This window comes from Carcharodon carcharias, chromosome 20 (assembly GCF_017639515.1).
Source record: "Carcharodon carcharias isolate sCarCar2 chromosome 20, sCarCar2.pri, whole genome shotgun sequence".
Taxonomy (NCBI): domain Eukaryota; kingdom Metazoa; phylum Chordata; class Chondrichthyes; order Lamniformes; family Lamnidae; genus Carcharodon; species Carcharodon carcharias.
Window position 1 is genome coordinate 60,443,423 of NC_054486.1, and position 19,969 is coordinate 60,463,391.

Sequence of the window (19,969 nt, forward strand, 5' to 3'; positions counted from 1 at the left end):
GGATCTTGTGTGGTCCCTCAAAGATTTCTGGGATCTGCGATCTACTCAAGGGGGAGAATTTCCAGTCAGCAAGTGGGGGCGGAGCCCGCTCGCCAACATGTAAAATGACGCACGGTGATGTTGGGTGTCCTGACGTCACCGCGTGTCATTTAGATTTTCAGTTCGGCAGGCACCCACCGAGCTGTCAAAAGCCAATTAAGGCCTGTTTAAAACTAATTAAATAGATTAAATGAGCTGCCTGTCCAACCTTAAGGTTGGCGGCAGGCAAAGAGCCCAGGCGGCCTTTGCATTTTTCACGAAACCTCATCGACAGGCGGGATGAGGTTTCATGAAGTGTTTATAAATACATTTTTAAATTAATGTTCATTGACATGTCCCAGCTCATGTGAAACTGTCACATGAGGCGACTTGTCTTGAAGTATTTTCAATTCCTTATTTAAATGTTTGAACCTTAAACAAATCTCCCTGAGGCACCTCTGTGCCTCTGGGAGATTTCTGTGCTCTTGCTGTGCACATGCGTGAAAGACCTCAGGCCCCAACTCAGGGAACCACCCACCCACGGGAGTGCTCAGCGTTTCTGGGCAAGCATCACACTGTGCGGGCCTTAATTGGTCCGCCCAGGTAAAATGGCGGCGAGCACCTGATTGTGGGGGGGGGTGCCGATCGGGTTTGCGCTCACTCCCGCTCGCACCCCCCCCACAACCTCTCTGACGGGGAGGGGGATAATTCAGCCCAAGATGTATGAGTTTGGGATGCTTCCTAGGTACCTGGCACAAACCTGCATGATAAATTTCTTGTGACCGTTGACCAGCTGTACATTGAGTGAGTGGTAGCCTTTCCTATTTATGTATTGGGGTCATTGTTTAAAAATAAGGAATTGCTCATTTAAGACAGCTGAAGAAAAATTTTTTCTCTGAAGGTCGTGAGTCTTTGGAATCTTTTCCTCAAAGGCGATGGAAGCAGAATCTTTGAATATTTTTAAGGCACAGCTAGATAGCTTCTTGATTGACAAGTGGGTGAAAGGTTATCAGGGGTAGGCAGGAATGTGGGGCCAAGGTTGCAATCAGATCAGCCATGATCTTATTGAATGGAGAAGCAAACTCGGGGGGCTGAGTGGCCTACTCCTGCTTCTAATTTGTACGTATGTACATTCATATCTTCATATGCCTGTTGTCAGGGAGCTTTTGTAATCACGTGAATGTAGTCGATGGCACCCTGAACCTGTGGGAATCCAGAAATCTTTGCAAAGCCCTTGCTCTGGCATCCTGACTTGCTTGATCTCTGGTAAAGTCGACCTAATTGTGGACCTTAGCAAAAAGGGTGTCTACCACCCATTGTGGTGGATATCCATTTGTTAACCCCTGAACATTTTGATGTGGCTGTGCCTGCGCCTGTGTAGATCTCACCCCTCGTCATCTTGAAGCCACTTGAACAGTTAAACATTTACCTCGTCCCATTCCCAGCCCCACCCACCCCCGCCACTGCCCACACCCCTTCAAAAACCCCCACAAAACCTTCTCCCCATCTGTAGGCTGCAGATGCCTCTCCTGAATGACTGTGTGCCATCTGCAGCCCAGTATGATGCCAGAAACCTCTTGGACTGAGGTACATAACATTATGACAATGCCCCGTGCACAACATGCTGGGCACAACTGAGGCTGGACTGACATGTCCTCCCCCTGCCTGAACTGGGATGAGGGCAGTCTTTGCAAGCTCAATGTTGAAGCGCTTCTTCACTCAGTGATCCTCCCATTCTGGCCCCAAGTGGCTTACGTCATCCTGTAACATATTCTGCCCCCACCCTTACGTTCAGGACGCTAACCCTGTGCACCACGCCCCCATCCCCAGTCATGTGTCTGAATGTGACCCTCCCCACTCTTACTCCCCAATGGAGCCCTTGATCTGCAGCCCCGTCCTATGCCTCAGGCCAGTTTCCACCCCCCTCTTCCCCAGTGCAGTCCTAAGTTGCAGCACATTAAAAGCCACCCCCACCTCCCCCCCGTACCCCACCTTACCGCTGGTCTGGTAGGTAATGACTTGCCTCTGACACTCCCCTGAAAGTGATGTAATGCTGCCTGCAAAGCTTGGCACTGATTACCGCTAGCGCTGTGCGATGTAATGTAGGTGAACAAACCTCAAAGTCATGAGCGAAGTGCATGTTGCCAGGTGCCGCTTATACACCATTGTGAAAAACGCCATCCTAATTGCACACCAACGTGCCCTGATGATACACCTTGAGGGGATGATTCCTGCGAACAGTCTTTATAAAAAAATGCAAGTGTATTGAACTGATGTTCCCGACATACTCTGGCAGGAAACACGGCCAGCTATTGAAGGCTGCATTACGCAATCACCAATTGGTTTTACAATGCTGTAAAAGCAATTTTTGGCCTTCTCGTGATATTTTTCACTCTCGCCCACCATGAACAGGAGTGGAAAATCCCAGCCCCTGTTTCCTGTTAGCTAGCGTATCGTCGATCCATGCCAATATGTTACCCCATACACCATGAGCTTTTACTTTTTGCAATATCTTTTGATATGGCACCTTGTCAAATGCCTTCTGGAAATCTAAGCACAGTACATCCACAGGCTCTTCTTTATCCACAGCACATGTGACTCCTTCAAAGAACTCCCATAAATTAGTTAAACGTGTTTTCCCTTTCACAAAACCATGTTGACTCTGCCTGATTATCTAAGTGCCCTGCTATAACATCTTTAATAATAGTTAATAATATATTCCCTATGACAGATATTAAGGTAACTGGCCTGTAGCTTCTTCCTTTCTGTCTCCTTCCCTTTTTGAATAAAGGAGTTACATTTGCTATTTTCCAATCTAATGGAACCTTCCCCGAATCCACGTACAGAATTTTCCTGTTGGTATGCAGGGGTGGGCCCTGCACACTGATGTGTAAAATGACATGTGGTGACGTTGGGCGAGCATCCAGATGTTACTGCACGCCATTGCAATATTTGGGAAGACGGGCGCTATATGTTTGGAAGTGCACCCGCCATCAATTAATGGGCCAGTTAAGGTCTTTGAGGCAGCAATTGAGTACGATTTTTCGCTGCCCGTGCGATCTTCAGGACGTCACATGGGCGCAACGGGCAGTGGGGGGTAGGAAACATTTGTATATACCTCATCCACGGGCAGGGTAAGAGGGGTGAGTGGGGACTCGAATGTGATCTTTCAGGTATTTAAGTGTGAAAGTTACTTATACTTGCAGGAAGACTTCAAAACTCATACCAGCTGCTAGGACAGGAGTAAAAGCCTTGGTCAGGACTCTACAGTAAAAATCATTTCTGGGGCCTGCAGCTTTCAGGAAGCCTTCCCTTAGCCTGGGAATGGGAGTTGTGCTGTCCACTGGAGGCACCTCCTCTGTGGAGGAAGGGAGGGCCAGAAGCGGGAGGAGGCCAGGAGTCCTCATTCAGCCTCCAGGGGAGCCACCTTTGGGAGGAGAGGTGCAGGCATAAGGGGTGCAGGGCCAACTGGGTGTCCAAGGTGGAAGGGGCCGCAGAAGACGCCAATATCCTGCTGCCAGGGTATACAGGTGGTGAAGCAGCTACCTCAATATGTCTGAGGTCCAGTGCCAAAGGAGGCTCTGTCTCTCAAGGGAGACAGTCAACTCCATCTGTCAGATGATTGGGCCTGAGATCTCCGCTAACTGTGTGGGTGGGCATCCCATGCCAGTGGCTCTAAAGGTCACAGCTGCCCTCAACTTCTATGCCTCCAGCTCTTTCCAGCGGTCGGTGGGTGATCTCTGCAGAGTCTCCCAATCAGCTGTCACAGTTGTGTCAAGCAGGTGACAGACTCTCTATTCAGGCATGCATTGACTTTCATCCACTACCATTGGGACGAGGTCAGCCAGACAGAGCGAGCCAGAGGCTTTGCAGCAATTGCTGGCTTCCCCCGTGTCCAGGGTGCTTTAGACTGCACACATGTGGCCATCAAGGCACCAGCAGGTGAGCCCGGTGCCTTCATCAACAGGAAGGGCTCCCACTCCATGAACGTGCAGATAATGTGTGATCACAGGATGCTGATTCTACAAGTCTGTGCCAGGTATCCAGGCAGCTCCCACGATGCCTACATCCTCAGACACTCCCAGGTGCAGGGGCTCTTCAGTGCTCCAGCCTGGTTGGATGGATGGCTGCTGGGTGACAAGGGCTATCCCCTCAGAAGGTGGCTCATGATGCCTCTCCGCCATCCAAGAACAGAGGCTGAGCAGTGATATGATAGGAGCCACGCCTCCACAAGGGCTGTAATGGAGAGAACCATTAGTCTTCTCAAGATGCGCTTCTGATGCCTGGCGCGTTCAGGCAGTGCACTCCAATACCCCCCAGACTGTGTGTCACTGATAGTGGTTGCATGCTGCGCTCTCCACAATCTGGCACTGGGAAAGGGGCTACGCAGTGGACAAGGAAGACGTAGACGCAGTTGCTCTGGATGCACACGATGAGTCCAGTAGTGAGTCCGAGGATCAGCACACACAGGAGAATGCTAAGGGGGTAGACGCTCACCTGGGCATACTGCAGGGAGGCAGGGACACCCAGGAGGCTTTAATCCAAGGAACCTTCAGCTAGCCCACCACAGATGGACTTTCAACACATGCCAGGGCTGCAGGCTCCACACTCGATACTTGAGTGCTAACTCAGTGTGGATACTAACATTAACTAAGGCCCTTGTCAATAAGCTCAATGTCAAACAGCTCACCCATAATATCATGGCTTCCCATTCACTTGCAGAAGTAAGGAATCACCCTGAAGCATGGTAGCATGTCAACATTTATTGAGTGAACAAATGTAACTTCATAAAGCAAAACAAAAATGGTGTTGGACATTACACCAAGTCTTCCACAAAGTATTATGGACCTCCATAAAAGCACCAGTGAGAAACCCGTGGTGTGCTTAAGGTGCCTTAAATTTACACTTACGGGTGCTACGTCTAGGTGCTGTCCCCTTGCTGGCGCTGGCATCTGAGACAGCCTGCTCACTGAGCTGTCCTGTTGGCCTCAATGACCTTGGCTCACGTCCTCTGGCTCGCAGAGCCTGGGAGAGAGCGGCCAGTTCCATAGCTGACTCCTCACCAGTCGCCGCAGCCTTATCAGATGCCAGGGACACTGGGAGAGGGGCGGAGGAGCTGCTGCCCTCATCAGGAGCGCCCTGAGATGAGCCCACAGAGACAACAGGCAGCTGCTGCACCGACATAAGGTCACTTCAGAGTTTCCTGCTCACTGTAGATGGATGAGCACCAAGCTGGGATACTTGGTGCCCAAACCATCTCCCATAATGGCACTGACCAGCTGAGGCCAATGTCGTTGTGAGGGCTTGCAGGTCTGAGCGCAGCCCCAGGAGGACCTGATTGTTCTCCTGGAGGTGCCTCTCCACGCGAGACACCACTCTTTCTATGGAGGAAGCATTGCTCTCGGCCATGAGGCTCATTGCGTCGGTGATGGTTTACGTGGACTCCTCCAGCACGGGCACCATGTTATGCATAGCCTGATGTATCTCCACCAGATCATCCCACATACTCTGCTGCACTTTTAGCGTTCGCTGCCTCATGGACGACTCCAGAGGCACATCATCAGCCACCAATTGACATGCACCTGGTCCCCAGCAGTCTTCCGACTGGTGGCGCCCTGGGCACTCTCTGTCTCTACCCACGCCTCAAGTGAGTGTGAAGTCCCCTCACAGCCATGCCCTGGGAAACTAGCCAAAGATCTAATTCCCACTGAGGCGCTAGTATCTGCGCTGGTACCAGTCTGGCTGAGATGGTGGGATGCTGGTGAGTGCATTTGCTCGGGGCCCTCAGGGATGAGAGGTGACCCCTCTGCCTCCTCCTCCCAGCCCTGCTCTGGTGATGCTGAAAGGAAGAAAAAGGACATTTGATTAGTTACAGTGCAGACAATGTCAACTTGCCAGCCGTTCCCCCAGATCATTATGCGCTCATTCTTCCATCATCAATGGTAAACCCATGTTGTTATCTTCCATCACTGAGCATTCAGCAGTGCCATGGCTGCTAGGACACACATGGTGACCTGAGTGCTCGCCAAACATATCTCCCCGTGGCACCCCGGCCTCACCGCCACCAGTGGACCAGGGGGCATGGTGCCTCTCCAGATCCATGGCCTGCTGCTCGAAAGCCGTAAGAATGACCAACTAGGCCTGCCCTCCACCAGTCCGAATGTGTTCAGAGGCATTGTGCACAATCTTTTCCTGAAAAGGAGAGCAGAGCATTGATTAGTCCAGCCAGTACCTGGATTCCCATCACATCCCTGCCAACCCAGCCAGAGTGGGACATTGCAGGACTCCAGTTCTTCGTCACCCCGCAGCTGCCACACACTCACCCAAACAAGCCAGGGCTGACCACCACCCCCCCCAACCCCACCATTGCCCAAATGCTGCCTCCTTCACATGTGGCACCACAAGGTGTCACTTTGCTAAGCAAGGGAGCACAAGCACGTGGAGCGCAAAGACCAGCAGATGGATTGGTGCCCCACCACCCGGAAGCTTCCTCCTAGCATGTTAGCACCCTGACTTTGACATGTTTCACAGTTCCAGCACTATGCCTAGGTGCAGACCCTTGACTTTCAAACCCATTCTATACTCTGGGTGTCAGCATCACACATGCTGCGAATGCAGAACACATCCTAGCTCAACTCTCTCAGGGTGAACTGGACATGAACAATCTCTGCTGGCCCACCCAGCGAGGGATTCAATGCTGATACTGTACCCAGAGTTGCCGGGTGGGGTTGGGGGAAAGGGTGACGGCTGCATTAAGTCACTTGAGGCAACATGGTACTCACCCTTCCCGAGTGCAGGAGGTCATTGAATCTTTTGCAGCACTGGAGCCATATGCGCCGCACCACATCATGGGAGCTCACGTGCTTGGCCATCTCCTCCCACACGTGTTTGGTCAGTTGGGGAGGCCGCTGCCTCCCATCCCTCAGAAGAAGGACCTCCCGCCACTCTGCCAGGATGGAGGCTAGGCACTCATAGAAAAAACGAGGGCACACTGCTCCACTGGCCTACCCTCCAGCCTGGCCTGCCCTGATTTGCTACCCTCCGGACTTGCATCAGGCACATTGCTCCTCTGATGTGCTCTTCTCCCAGCCATTGTGAGCAGCCTTTCCAAGGCTACCAGGTCTTCATTTAAACAGGCCGCCATTGAACCCGGCGGTCTGAGCACGCCCGCTGCTGCCCACCCACTCCCGCTATGCACGGGAGTCGTGAACTACGCTGGGCGGGCCTTAATTAACCTGCCCACTGAAAATGGCGGCGCAGATCTGATCGCGGGCAGTGATTGGGTCCATGCCTGCTCGTGCCTGCTCCCGCATGGCCCGCCCGACACGGGGAAAATTCTCCCCTAGGGATTTTTGGAAAATTAAAATCAACACATCAAGTATCTCACTAGCCACTTCTTTTAAGACCCCAGGATGAAGTCCATCAGGACCCGGGGACCTGTCAGCCCACAGCTCCAACAATTGGCTCAGTGCCACTTCCCTCGCGATTGTAATTTTCTTAAGTTTCTCCCTCACTTCCATTTCCTGATTTGCAGCTATTTCTGGGATGTTACTTGTATCCTGTATAGTGAAGACCAATGCAAAATACTTGTTCAATTCATCTGCCATCTCCTTACTTTCCATTTTTAATTACCAGATTCAATTTCTATAGGACCAATGCCTGCTTTGTTAACTCTCTCTTTTTTAAATGTCTATAGAAGCTGTTACTATCTGCCTTTATACTTCTAGCTAGTTTTCTCTCGTACTCCAATTTTTGCCTCCTTATTAACCTTTTAGTCATTGGACAGAATATAAAAAAAACAGCAACCTTCTGACCTACCACCCATCTTTGTGCTAATTTATGCTTTTTCTTTAAATTTTATACTTTTTTATCCTGATAACCGGATAAGTACCAAAGGCTCTATCTTGATGCCTTGTGCTCAAAATGTTTCAGAGAAATTGTGGAGTACATAGATTGCTTCTGAGTGATGCTAGATGTGAACTGGTCAGGTGCATAATGCTATGATATAATTCTTGTATTCTTTGTCAGTAAAGATATAACTAGCCTCATAAAACGATATGCTCTGAAGTAGAAATATTTTCCTTTCTTGAAGGAGAGCTTCTAAGCAGACCTGAAGAAGCTTATTAGTATGCAGCATAAAAGCTTTGCAAAATTTACACAATATGCTATATTCTGCACAATTCAGCCACACCATATGAGACCTCTGTGGACCTATCTCAGGAACTAAAGGCGAATGCTATTTCTTGTTCAAACGATCATATTTCTCACTTTTTATAACCACATGTGAGCTTCAATACTATTAGTGTTTTCTGCTTTCACCAAGGTTGCATTAAAGGATTTTTAAAAAATCAAAGATGATCAACATCAATATTCTGTGTAATTTGTGTATTATGTAATCTATCCTTGCATCCTATTCCTTATATGATGTGACTTTATCTTTTGATACCTTTGTGCTCTAAGTGTCAATGCAATCCTTGCTTCAATGCTGTGTTATCAGTGGTGACATAGATATTGAGAGAAGCAAACACACCAATGTGGTAACTGAAGGCCATCTTAGCTAGGTAGGTAGCACAGGCGCCAGTCCCTCAAGTTTCTGGGAATTTACACCTGTTCAGGTGAAAGGATGGATAGTTAACCTGTTGCAGATTTCTTGTACTGCTGCTTTGTGCTGCATGTCAGCATCAGAATACTGAAGGTAGCTTTACCATCTGAACAAAATTATGGAGATTTTCATAATTTATTTTAATGAAGTGTTATTTTCATAATTATGTGATGCGACCTTTTACAAAAGATAATAAAAGAATAAAATATTAATTTGGTACTTCCAGTACTGCCTGAACACTGAAATGAGCAGGAATCCACAGGATCAGTTTCTCTCAGCATAGTTTTGGAAGGAAGCCAACTCAAAGTGCATGCAAGAGGATATGGAACATGTGCCAGGTTTTTGACTAGATATATCTGCATAAAACATTTGTACAGCAAGTTAGTGAAGTCGAAGATATCCTGTGGTATGGATGGAAACAATGTATGGAAAAATTTGTTAACAGCAATATATGATCATATATAGGCAATCCTGCACTCAAATACTGCCAAATATCTACAAAAGATTTTACTTTTAATTTTAAAATAATTTACATCATTTCCCAATCTCTGGGGGAAACCCTAAAAAATGCCTTTTCTGTCAAAAACTAAAATTATTGAAATTAAATCTGTAAATTGAAATGGGCTTTCCTAATTACTAAAATCCATTCATGTGTAATGCAAGTCACATCAATGTATTGCCATTAGCTAAACCTGGCATCTGCATGGGGATTATAGAAAAATATGAACATTTGGAAATACTGGGACGGAAGTTCTTTGCGGTTGTTGTTATGGTACCATGGCGATTTGTTCACTTTAATCTAGCAGGATTTTTTTAAAGCATGCCTAAACCATTTTCAATTCTCTTGCCCTCCCCTAGATAGTTGCTACAATCATGGCAATTACTGGGATTGTGATGATGGCATATGCAGACGGTTTCCACGGTGACTCAATCATTGGAGTAGCGCTGGCTGTTGGATCCGCCTCCACATCAGCATTATACAAGGTAAATGTACCAACTTGTAACTCCAAAACAGTAATCTCCTTTGTGGTTCTGGGATAAAGGCTCTTATCTCTTAATATTGACATTCAGTGCTCGGTTAATATGACTGTGGCAAGGTGAATTTTGTTACACAACCTTGCTAGGCCAAGTTTTACCAGCTGCACACTGTAGTCACTTCATCTCCCATCAAAATCTGAAGCTGTTCTACTTTTTTTGATACATCTGTTACTTGGAAACCTATTTACAAACTTCAGAATTAACATTGGTATACATCCCAAACTTGAAATGAAATGAAATTCATTGAGAGGGTGAGTCAGTGATAATGCCGATGCTAATTCTCACTTTAACATTCATTATTATACATGACTACTTTGTTGAGTTTACTTTGAAAACTATTCTACAAGGATGCTCTCTCAAAAAATCTTGTCTTTAAGAGCGATGACCCTGCAGGGAGTAATTATGAAAAATTTTTTGTGCTTGTTGTAGGAAATGAACAATAATACTTACTGATTTTTGTCAAATTTACTGAGCAGTGGGTGGGGAATTTAATGCTCCCCCAAAGGCAGGCTGGGAGGTGGGGAGGTACAGGATAGAGACACTGTCACCTTCCAAACTCCAGCCCCCTCTTCCCCAATTAAGGCTAGATGGGAAGGGTTATGGACGGCCTTCCTGCCCGGGGGGCAGTTAAGCCCCTTAAGTGGCCATAGGCAGGGGCCATGCCATATAGGCAATCGACCAGGTAAATCCTGGCAGGTATGCCTGCAGCCTGGTGGAGGGGACATCCTTCATACTTGGGCAGCTAATGCCCAATGGACAGACTTGCAAGTGGCAAGTGCCACCCATGTGTGAAGAACCCCACTCCCTACCTGCCCTTTGAACTATCCCCCCACCCCTCCCCACCACCCCCACCCCATCTGACTCATCTACCTTCCCTCTGGACCTCTAGTGACAATTATCAGCATGGGCCTACTCCAATGCTGCCAGTACTGGAGAGCTGCCACTAAAGGTGCCAAGGACCCCATTGCCAGCCAGCTAAGTGCCTGACAGGGGACCAACAATGGCCACGGTGGGGCTGCCACTGGCTCTCCAGCCAGTGGATGGACCCAGTGCATTTATATTAGTCCCTGAAAGATACATTGCCCCTTCAGTATTAATGTGATTGTTGCTATTTCCAAAGTTGGTGGAACTTTCCTCTTATTTAATATCTATCAGTAATTCCATACGCAGATAATTCAGATGTCCTCACATAGTTGTGTACCTTGGAAATTAATGGTTACCCATCTTCAGTAATCTACTTGTATTTAACGTACTCTCATGCCAAAATCTTTGCAATTATGGATTTTACCAAAACGAAACAGCAATTTCTGGACAAAAAGAATCTTTAATTATAATTAAATGATAATATAAACAGAAAGATCTCATACTAAAAGTACATTACACAACTTGTGTATTGATCATTAGTCCACTAATGTTCGTAGTGTCCACCAAACTCATTGCTTATGGACTAAGACATAGGCTGTTCTTCAGTTTTAACTTACAAGAAAGTTGTTAAATGCAGTCTTTAAATGAATTGATTTAAAAATGAATAACCCAAATGTTATATTTTACAATGTATACATGTATAAATACCTTGGCTTCCTCTGATGTCCTCAGGTGTTGGAAGGAAGTTCTCTAACTTCAAACTATCATAGAAAAATATTGCAGTTCCTCTAAAGTAACTAATTAGCTTTACATCACCTGGTTTAAAGTCTTAAATGCAAAATATAGGAATATTATGACAAACAAGTTTTCAAAGCCTAGAGGTACAGATTGTGATTGTGGCAGCCCCAGGGGCTTAGTTAATAGGAGTTCACTTCACCTCCAGTTTCACTGTACATATTCAGAAATCCCTGGGATTCTCTGTTTTAATTTTGTCCCTAAGGAAAGAATGGGCTCAATTTTAATCCCCAGGGTGGGTCTCCAGCATATCCACTTCCAGTGTTAATGGAAGGGGGCTTGGGGGAACTGGGATGAACCCGTTTGCAAGAGGCAGATTGGCCAGTACCTTATTATAAGGAGGCAATGTAATATAAGTTGAAGTTCTTGTGCCTGCAGGCCAGGCTTCCCACTCATACCTGTCCTGCATTCCCTATAATACTGCAACATCCTTCCATCGTTTGCAGCCAAAATTTGCATAAAGTGCTCCAACTATCATCTTGCTAAGGTTTTTTATAGATTTGCTATTATTTGCCATATCTGGGACACCCTTCAATATGTGCCAGCCAGGAACTCTGGAATGGTTGTAGCCTGCTGTGCCTTGCACAACATTGCACTGTAGAGATGAGTACAGCTGCAGGAGGAGGAAGGTGCAGTCTGCTCAGCATTGTCCAAGGAAGAGGAGGAGCTTGATGTGGCCAGTTTACCAGGCATGCTTCAGATAAACTGGGTACATGAAACCATATGGCACTTCAATGCTAAACCCTCTTGCCCCACCCCAAAACAAATCACCCCCATAGTCATAAATCCTTCCATCACATTCACACAATTGCTCATCCTCCACTCCGGTCATACTGTTCTCCTGAAGGCTAATGCCCATTTGAAAATCTGAATACAAGAGGTGGCAGGATAATGGAGAGTTCAAATAAAGTGCTTGATTTATTTACAATTTCACATACATAACAACATTGACTTTGTTATAAACAGCAAAGTGAATCCCCTTATGCAACTAAGCAGTATTCCCTCTCCACTCCCTATTACTCCTACCTGATCCCCTTTGGCTTCAACAAGCTCAAGGCAGGCAGCTCCTTTTCCCTGCTCTGACAGGTGAGATGCCCATGGCAGATGTTCTCTGGGTTTTGGGGCCTATCATGTCCCTGACAAAGACTTACCTTTGCAGACTTGGGTGGAATTTTCCAGGTCCGCTGCCGGGATCGTCCGGTCCCACCAAAGCCAATGGACTTCTGGCTGGGCCGCCACACTGGGGCCGGAAAACCTCAGCCTTGGTCTTCAGGGTAGGAGACAGCATGTGGGGCTCTGACTGAGGTGGGGTGGCAGGAGGTGGGTGCAAGTGATGGGAAGTGGGAGAACCTTGAAGAGAGTCACCATTTCTGTGTGCCCTTTCCCAATCTGTTCTCTCATGGCTCGCCTGCTGTACCCTTTTAGCCAAGAACTGGAGAGCCTTTGTTGAAATTCAGTGAGGCACTGAATGGTCAAGCTGAGGTTTTTCTCTATTCTGTGTAAAGTGGCAGACTGTGTGCAGGTCATAGATCAGGGCAAGTATGCACACAGTTGCCTGCTATGTCAGGTTCTTAATGTAGCTGGCCACTCTTTCCATGGAGATGGTCATTAGATCAAATGTCTGAGATATCATAGCACCCTCTCTCCAAGGATGTGTCTCTGAAAAGGGTGACAGAACCTCTCAGATTTCCCATTGCTGCTCGAGAAGTGCCATCTTCGTGGGTGACCCCCAATGTGCAGGATCTGCATCCAGCTGGGAAGAGCTTGGAGTATCCTGCACCTTCCAGCGGGACTCTCCACTGCTATCCCTGTCTCCAGCACCTGCCCCAGCTCACATCTGATGTGCACCTCACTATGTGACAATCTAGCTATCTCTGCTGGGTACCCATGAAGTGTCTCTTTCTGCTTTGGTGGAGGGTGCACAAGGTTCATGTGATGATGCTTGCCCTCCTCTGGGGACTCTTCAGTTTCCCCCTGCTGCAGTTCTTGTATTCCTCTTGAAGGACCTGTGGATGACCAAAGACATTAATGAAAACTGACGTGGAAAAAACAGTTCTAAATCTACGTTGTGCCGATATTGACATTTCAGCTGCTGGTGACAATAATTCAATAGGAGTGACTGTAATGTGCCAACTGGCAGTGTGACATTAATTTTGTCACCAGGTCTGTGCGAGATCCCCATCACACCATCTTCTACGCCCATTGAATGTACCACCCTGCCGATATCAAACATCTCCTCTTATGCAATAGTTAGTGTAGCCGCAACTGCAGAGCACCCCACCACCCACCTCTGGTTCTCTGCCTCTCTCTGGAGTTGTGCCCTCTCTTCTGTAATGAGAGAAAGCAGGGTATTGAATGTGAGAAGTGTAATGTATGGAGATGATAGAATAACAAACAGTTATGGAGAGTGACTGTGAGGGATGAGTGTGATATGCCATTAAGACCAGGATGAGTGTGAGTGTTGGGTGTCCAGATGGGGATGTGACGAAGTGTCTCAAGAGAGAGGAATGAATGAAGTTTCAAGGTGTTTTGTTCTGCATAGTGATATGCGGGAGAATGATGAGGAAGTCAGACAGTAAAGGTTGGCACCTGAAAATGGCCCGCCCCTTCCCTTTTCTGCCATTATGGGTTCATTACCCCTCTTGTGGCACTGTCTATGTTCCAGGGATCACGCCTTCTGCTGCTGACCTCCTCAGAGATTTCCAGCCATGCCTGTTTAGTCTGTGTGGCTAGCCTCTTCCTCCCTTCTGTAGGAAACAACATGCTTCTTCAGGTCCTCACCACCTCCATCATCAGCTCCAGGAAAAAAATTTTAAAAATGGGGGCAGCCTTCCCACAGCGTGCTTCCATATTTATCCCTGCAACCTTCTAAAACAACGTTCCATGCAGCCATTCCAAACCCCCCCAATCCCCGCCAGGGTCCCTCTAAATAGAGATCCTCTCGTTGACAGGAGTGGGTCATCCTCACTCCCACTTTCTGTGATTGGTTAGGGCACCCAGAAGCGAGATGTTAATGCTATGGCTGAGCTAAACAGCCAACTGCTTCCACGATTGGATCCCAACCTGCTGCCCCTGCACTCCCCTCTGCAACCCCCAACCAAACCCCGTTATGAACAGGCCAGTTCAAATAAAGTTCTGCTCATTCATGTCTTTTTTAGTACTGTCTGCAACAATGGACACTGCTCCCTCTAGTTCCTATATTCAAATCAGTGAACGGAAGTGTTCCTAAGATGGAGCTTTGGGCTACCAACGTCCAATTGCTCTGAGGATCTGACCTTAAGTCCTCCCCCTTCTCCCTAATATTTAATTCAGCTTGCTAGACTTCTCTTAATTCTGTATCCCTTTATCCTCTGCAACAGTATCCTTTGTAATATTTTGTCAATGTTAATGTGCATCACATCCACTGTATTTCCCCCATCCATCATATCTGTCATCTTTGAGGTTTGTCGCACACGACATTCTTTTCTGAATTTAATGTTGGCTGTGTTCAATTCCTTTTATTTAGATATTTTGTCATTTCACCTTGATTAAAGATCCCAATATTTTCTGACCACAGACTTTAAATTAACTGCCCTGTAATTATCCAGCTTAGCTCTATCTGCATGTTTGAAAAAGGGTATTACATTTACCACTCTCCAATGTTCCACCATGCACTGTCAGAATAACTTGGATATAATTTTGAGGGTCACTGTCGATTGTTACATTTCCTTTCATTGGCTGTGAAGCACTTTGGGACATCCTCAAGATGTGGACGGTGCTATATAAATGGAAGTACTTTTCCTTCCCCACGTAAAAACATAAAAGAAAATGATCAAATCTCGCCCTTAGAAATACTGGACTAACAGGTTTGAGCAGAATATAACTGAAATTGAGACCTTAGTTTTCTAATTTCATAGCTGGCAAATTATCTTGATACTAGTTACTGCTGCAGACCTCAACAGTCAACATGAAGCAGGCTCCTATTTTACAAAAACAGTGCAAATTATTATTAATTTGCAAAATAGATTTCCATTGATCGTTATCCCAGTGTTTCTGCTATTTAATTTTGTTACACCTGGTGGAGGAAAACAGGTTGGAATCGCCACAAGGGTCTATCACACTGATAGCTGCAGGTCAGACAACCCAAGCTGTTCCCATAGCAATACTGTACTAATGAGCAGAAAAGAGAGATAATGAGGTCAAATTGGCATCAGTCACCAAGTACCTTTCTGAGAAACCTGTTTATTTAGCTTCCTGTTTGTATAGTCTGATTCTTGATCTTATAACATGCTACATGCTACTGCTGACTGCTTCTGTGATTTTAAAATCCTAAAGAGACCCAGAATAAAAGAGCAGAATATATATCAATGCTTAGAGTAATAGAGGAGATGGGGATATATGGGGTAAAAATTTGGATTGCTAACACAAAACAGGCAGTATCACATCACCAGATTGTTATTCTAATAAATTCTATTGAAGCAAATGGAACTGAATATTGAGCTGGTTACAATAGCTACAGATACGATATCGCCCATTTTATGTTACTATTCAAATCTATACCCATTTAAGACTATAAAATTCACACTGCATTGCTCCCTGTTGATTGGTTAAGCTTCTCTATTTTGAAAAGTCATAGTTCACCAGGAGCACCAAGGGACCTTGAATTCAAACTGATTACTCAAGCTTCAGTATGATGGGGAATTTCACAGTTTGCCTAATTTAGCTCTTAGCAGTGTCAGCAGCCCTTTCAAATTTAATCTGCTAATAAATCTCCCAAGAGATTGTACTTGCTGGAATGTAACAGCACATATGGCATTTAATCAATTCCTTCTGGGACAGTTACTGTGTGATACTATATCTGTTTGGATTGAGGGGGGAAAAAATCATTTGGTGAGAAAAAAAAATAACATTTTGTTAGAACCTGATCCAGCTGCCAAGTTCCTGTAGTGTGCCCACCTGTTTACTGTGGTAGGTCATAGTCAACCGGACAAGTAAAAGAATCTTAAGTGGAGCTGGGGTACCTCGAGGAGACCAACCAAAAGGTCATTGCTTTCTTCTATCTGGAGGGACAACATCAAAGGGCTGAATTTCCCAGCCGCGCAAAAGTGGTTTTGAAGGCCAGAAGAGGGAAACGAGGAAAATTTGATTGGTTCATGTTAGTCTGGCTCTGCCACATGTTCTCACCTCTTTGTGATTTTCCTGAAGATGGGCTCCCAGCAGCAACAGCTACCTGTTGAACAGTGGCAGGTAGCCAATTAGACACTTTTTAGGGCAATTAGCCCTATTGTGGAACTCTTGGTATAGGGGGCCTGGTACATTAGCATGTATAGAGGATTGGTTAGCTAACAGCAAGCAGAGTAGGGATTTGTGTGTCATTTTCGGCTTGGCAAGCTGTAACTGGTGAAGTGCAACAGTGATCAGTTCTGGGGGCGCAACTATTTACAATCTATATTAATAACTGGGATAAAGGGACCAAATGTATGGTTGCTAAATTTGCTGATGACATAAAGAAAGGTAGGAGAGTAGGTTGTGAAGAGGACATGATGTGTCCTCAAAGGGGCATGGATAGGTTAATTGAGTGGGCAAAAATTTGGTAGATGGAGTATAATGTGGGAAAATTTGAATTTGGTCCACTTTGGCAGGAAGAATAGAAAGGCAGGATATTATTTAAATGGAGAGGGATTGCAGAACTGAGAAATCTGGGTGTCCTGGTGCATGAATCAGGAAAAGCTGGTATGCAGTCAGCCAGTGATTTGGAAGGCAAATGGAATGTTAATGTTTATTGCACTGAGAATTGTGTGTAAAAATTGGGAAGTTTTGTTACAGTAGTACAGGGAGTTGGTGAGACCACTTCTGGAGCGCTGTGTACAGTTTTGATCTCCTTACTTAAGAAAGGATATAATTGCATTAGAAGAAGTTCAGAAAAGGTTCACTTGACAGATTCCTGTGATGAAGGGGTTATCTTATGAGGAAAGATTGGGTCTGTATCCATTGAAGAATGAGAAGTGATCTTATTGAAACATAAAAGATCCTGAGGGGACTTGACTTGGTGGAAGCTGAGACAATGTTTCCCCTTATAGGAGAGACTAGAACTAAGGGACACTGCTTAAAAATAAGGGCTCTCCCATTTTAGATGGCGATGAGGAGGATCTCTTTCTCTGATAGCCATTAGTCTGTGGAATTCACTTCCCCAAAGAGCAGTGGAGGCAGGGTCACTGAATATTTTCAAGGCTGAGTTAGTTAGGTTTTGGATTAACAAGAGAGTCAAAAGTTAAATGGGGTAGCCAGGAAAGTAGAGTTGAAGCTACAGTCAAACCAGCCATGATCTTATCAAATGGCGGAGCAGGCTTGAGAAGCTGAATGGCCTACTCCAGCTTCTAATTTGTATGTTCGCATGTGGAAATGGATTGTAATTTTTTGTTGGCGCACAGGTGCCTTGGTGTGTCAGGAGCCCAGCAATGGAGGGAGGCTGGCTTCACAGCAGGAGCCACGAACCATTTGAGGTCTTTTATTAAATTGCTGGCATTAAATCACAGTGCCCAGATCTTCCCAAGCAGAATGTGTGTCATTACAGTCACTATATGAAGACAAATGTCTCCACTAATGTAACTCTTAATGCAATGGCCGCTGACCTCCAAATGAAGGTGTCTCCATGGTGCTGCTGATGCTCCTGCTGCTGGGCCCTCAGCGGTACCCACACCGCGAAGGTGGCCGGTGGCCCTATTCATGAGCCATGCTGAGAGGAGACCATGAGAGGAGGACCCTGGAACAGGCAGTGGGCAGCATCTAGAGGACAGCAGAGGAGCTATAAAAAGCACGGGAAGCAACGAGAGTTCGAGAGCAGAAGTGACTGAGGGCGTTCGGTGAGGAGGGAGGAGGTGCTCCTTTCCTTTTCTACTTTTCCTCAGAAAGAATAGCAGTGGCCTTGGCAAGTAGGACCTGGTGAGTAAATTAGAAAAGTGTAATATTTTTAAACAAGTTGCTCTACTTGGATTTAACTGAGAAGTGCCAGGAATAAGGGAAGTTTAGGGCCAATATGGTAAAGTAATGTAAATAATCCAAAGTAGAATAAAATTAACGTAAGGGAGTGGAGTTAAGACATGGCAGGGCAGCTCAGTCGAGTAGAATGCATGCCCTGTAATAGGTGCGAAGTCATGGATGCTACTGGTGTCCTAGATGACCACATGTGTAGGAAGTGCTGCCAGCTGTAGAAACTTGAACTCAGGGTTGCAGAGCTTGAGCGGCGGCTGGAGTCACTGTGGAGCATCAGTGAGGCTGAGATCTATGTGGATAGCACATTCAGAGAGGTGGTCACACTGCAGCTTAAGGGTCAAGGATGTCACAGAGCGACTGCACGACATTCTTCTGGGGGAGGGTGAACAGCCAGAGGTCGTGGTCCACATCAGTACTAATGACTTAGATAGGAAGGGGGATGTGGTCCTGCAATCAGAATTTAGGGAGCTAGGTAGAAAATTAGCAAGCAGTACCTCAATAGTAGTAATCTCCATACTACTCCCAGTACCATGTGCCAGTGAGTACAGAAAAAGGAGGATAAGGCATATAAATGTGTGGCTGGAAAGATGGTGCGGAAGAGAGGGCTTTAGATTCCTGGGACACTGGGACTGGCTCTGGGGGAGATGGCACCTGTACAAGCTGGACGGGTTGCACCTGAACAAAGCTGGGACTGAGTTCCCTAATTATTCCCTGGTACAAAGTGTTCAGAAAAGATAGAAAAGGAAGGAAAGGAAGAGGGCTGGCGGTATTGGTTAAGGAGAGCATTGTAGTGCTGGAGAAAGAGGATGTCCCACAGGGTTCAAGGACAGAATCAATTTGGCTAAGGAACAAAAAGGGTGCAATTACATTGCTCAGTGTAGTCTATAGACCACCAACTAGTGAGAAGGACATAAAAGAACAAGTCTGCAGGGAAATTACAGAAAGATGCAAGCATTATAGTGTAGTTACAATGGGGGACTTTAATTACCCCAATATAGACTGGAACAGTGGTAGTGTAAAGGGTGGAGAGGGGCAAAAGGTCCTAGATTATGTTCAGGAAAACTTTCTATGTGCCCGATCCAACAAAAGACACACTATTGAACCTGGTTCTTGGAAATGAGGTGGGCCAAGTAGGTCAAGTGTCAGCGGGGGAACATTTAGGAGACAGTGAACATTTTATTGTACATTTTAGAATGATGATAGAAAAGCATGATAGGCAATCTAGAGTAAGAGTAATTAACTGGATGGGAGTCGATGGGCTTGAACAGAGCTAGGCCAGATAGACTGGAATGAAAGATTTTTGGGAAAAACTAGCTGAACAATGGGCTACCTTCAAAACAGAATTGTTTCGGGTACAGTCAAGGTATATTCCATTGAAAGGGAAAGGTAGGGCAAACAAATCTAGAGCTCCCTGGATGAAAAAGGAGATAAAAATTAAGATAAAAAAGAAAAAGTGTGCTTATGACAGGTGTCAGATAGAAAATACAATTGAGAACCAAGAGGAATGCAGAAGGTTCAGAGGAGAGGTGAAAAAACATATTAAAGAAACAAAGAGGGATTATGAGAAAAGACTGGCATCCAACATGAAGGGGAGTCCCAAAGTCTTCCAGAGGCATATAAATTGGAAAAGGGTGGTAAAAGGAGGAGTAGGGCCAATTAGGGATCTAGAAGGGAATTTAC

The 19,969-nt window shown here is 46.0% G+C and overlaps 1 protein-coding gene across 2 annotated transcripts in view; it reads left to right on the plus strand.

Annotated features, from left to right (window-relative positions):
- The window catches only part of slc35f4 (solute carrier family 35 member F4), a 253,416-nt gene that overhangs the window by 203,769 nt on the left and 29,678 nt on the right, over positions 1 to 19,969 (plus strand). For both annotated transcript variants that reach the window (XM_041215000.1, XM_041215001.1), the window contains one exon: positions 9,479 to 9,604. In XM_041215000.1, the coding sequence (XP_041070934.1) occupies positions 9,479 to 9,604 (126 nt within the window). The remainder of the gene's footprint in view (positions 1 to 9,478; positions 9,605 to 19,969) is intronic.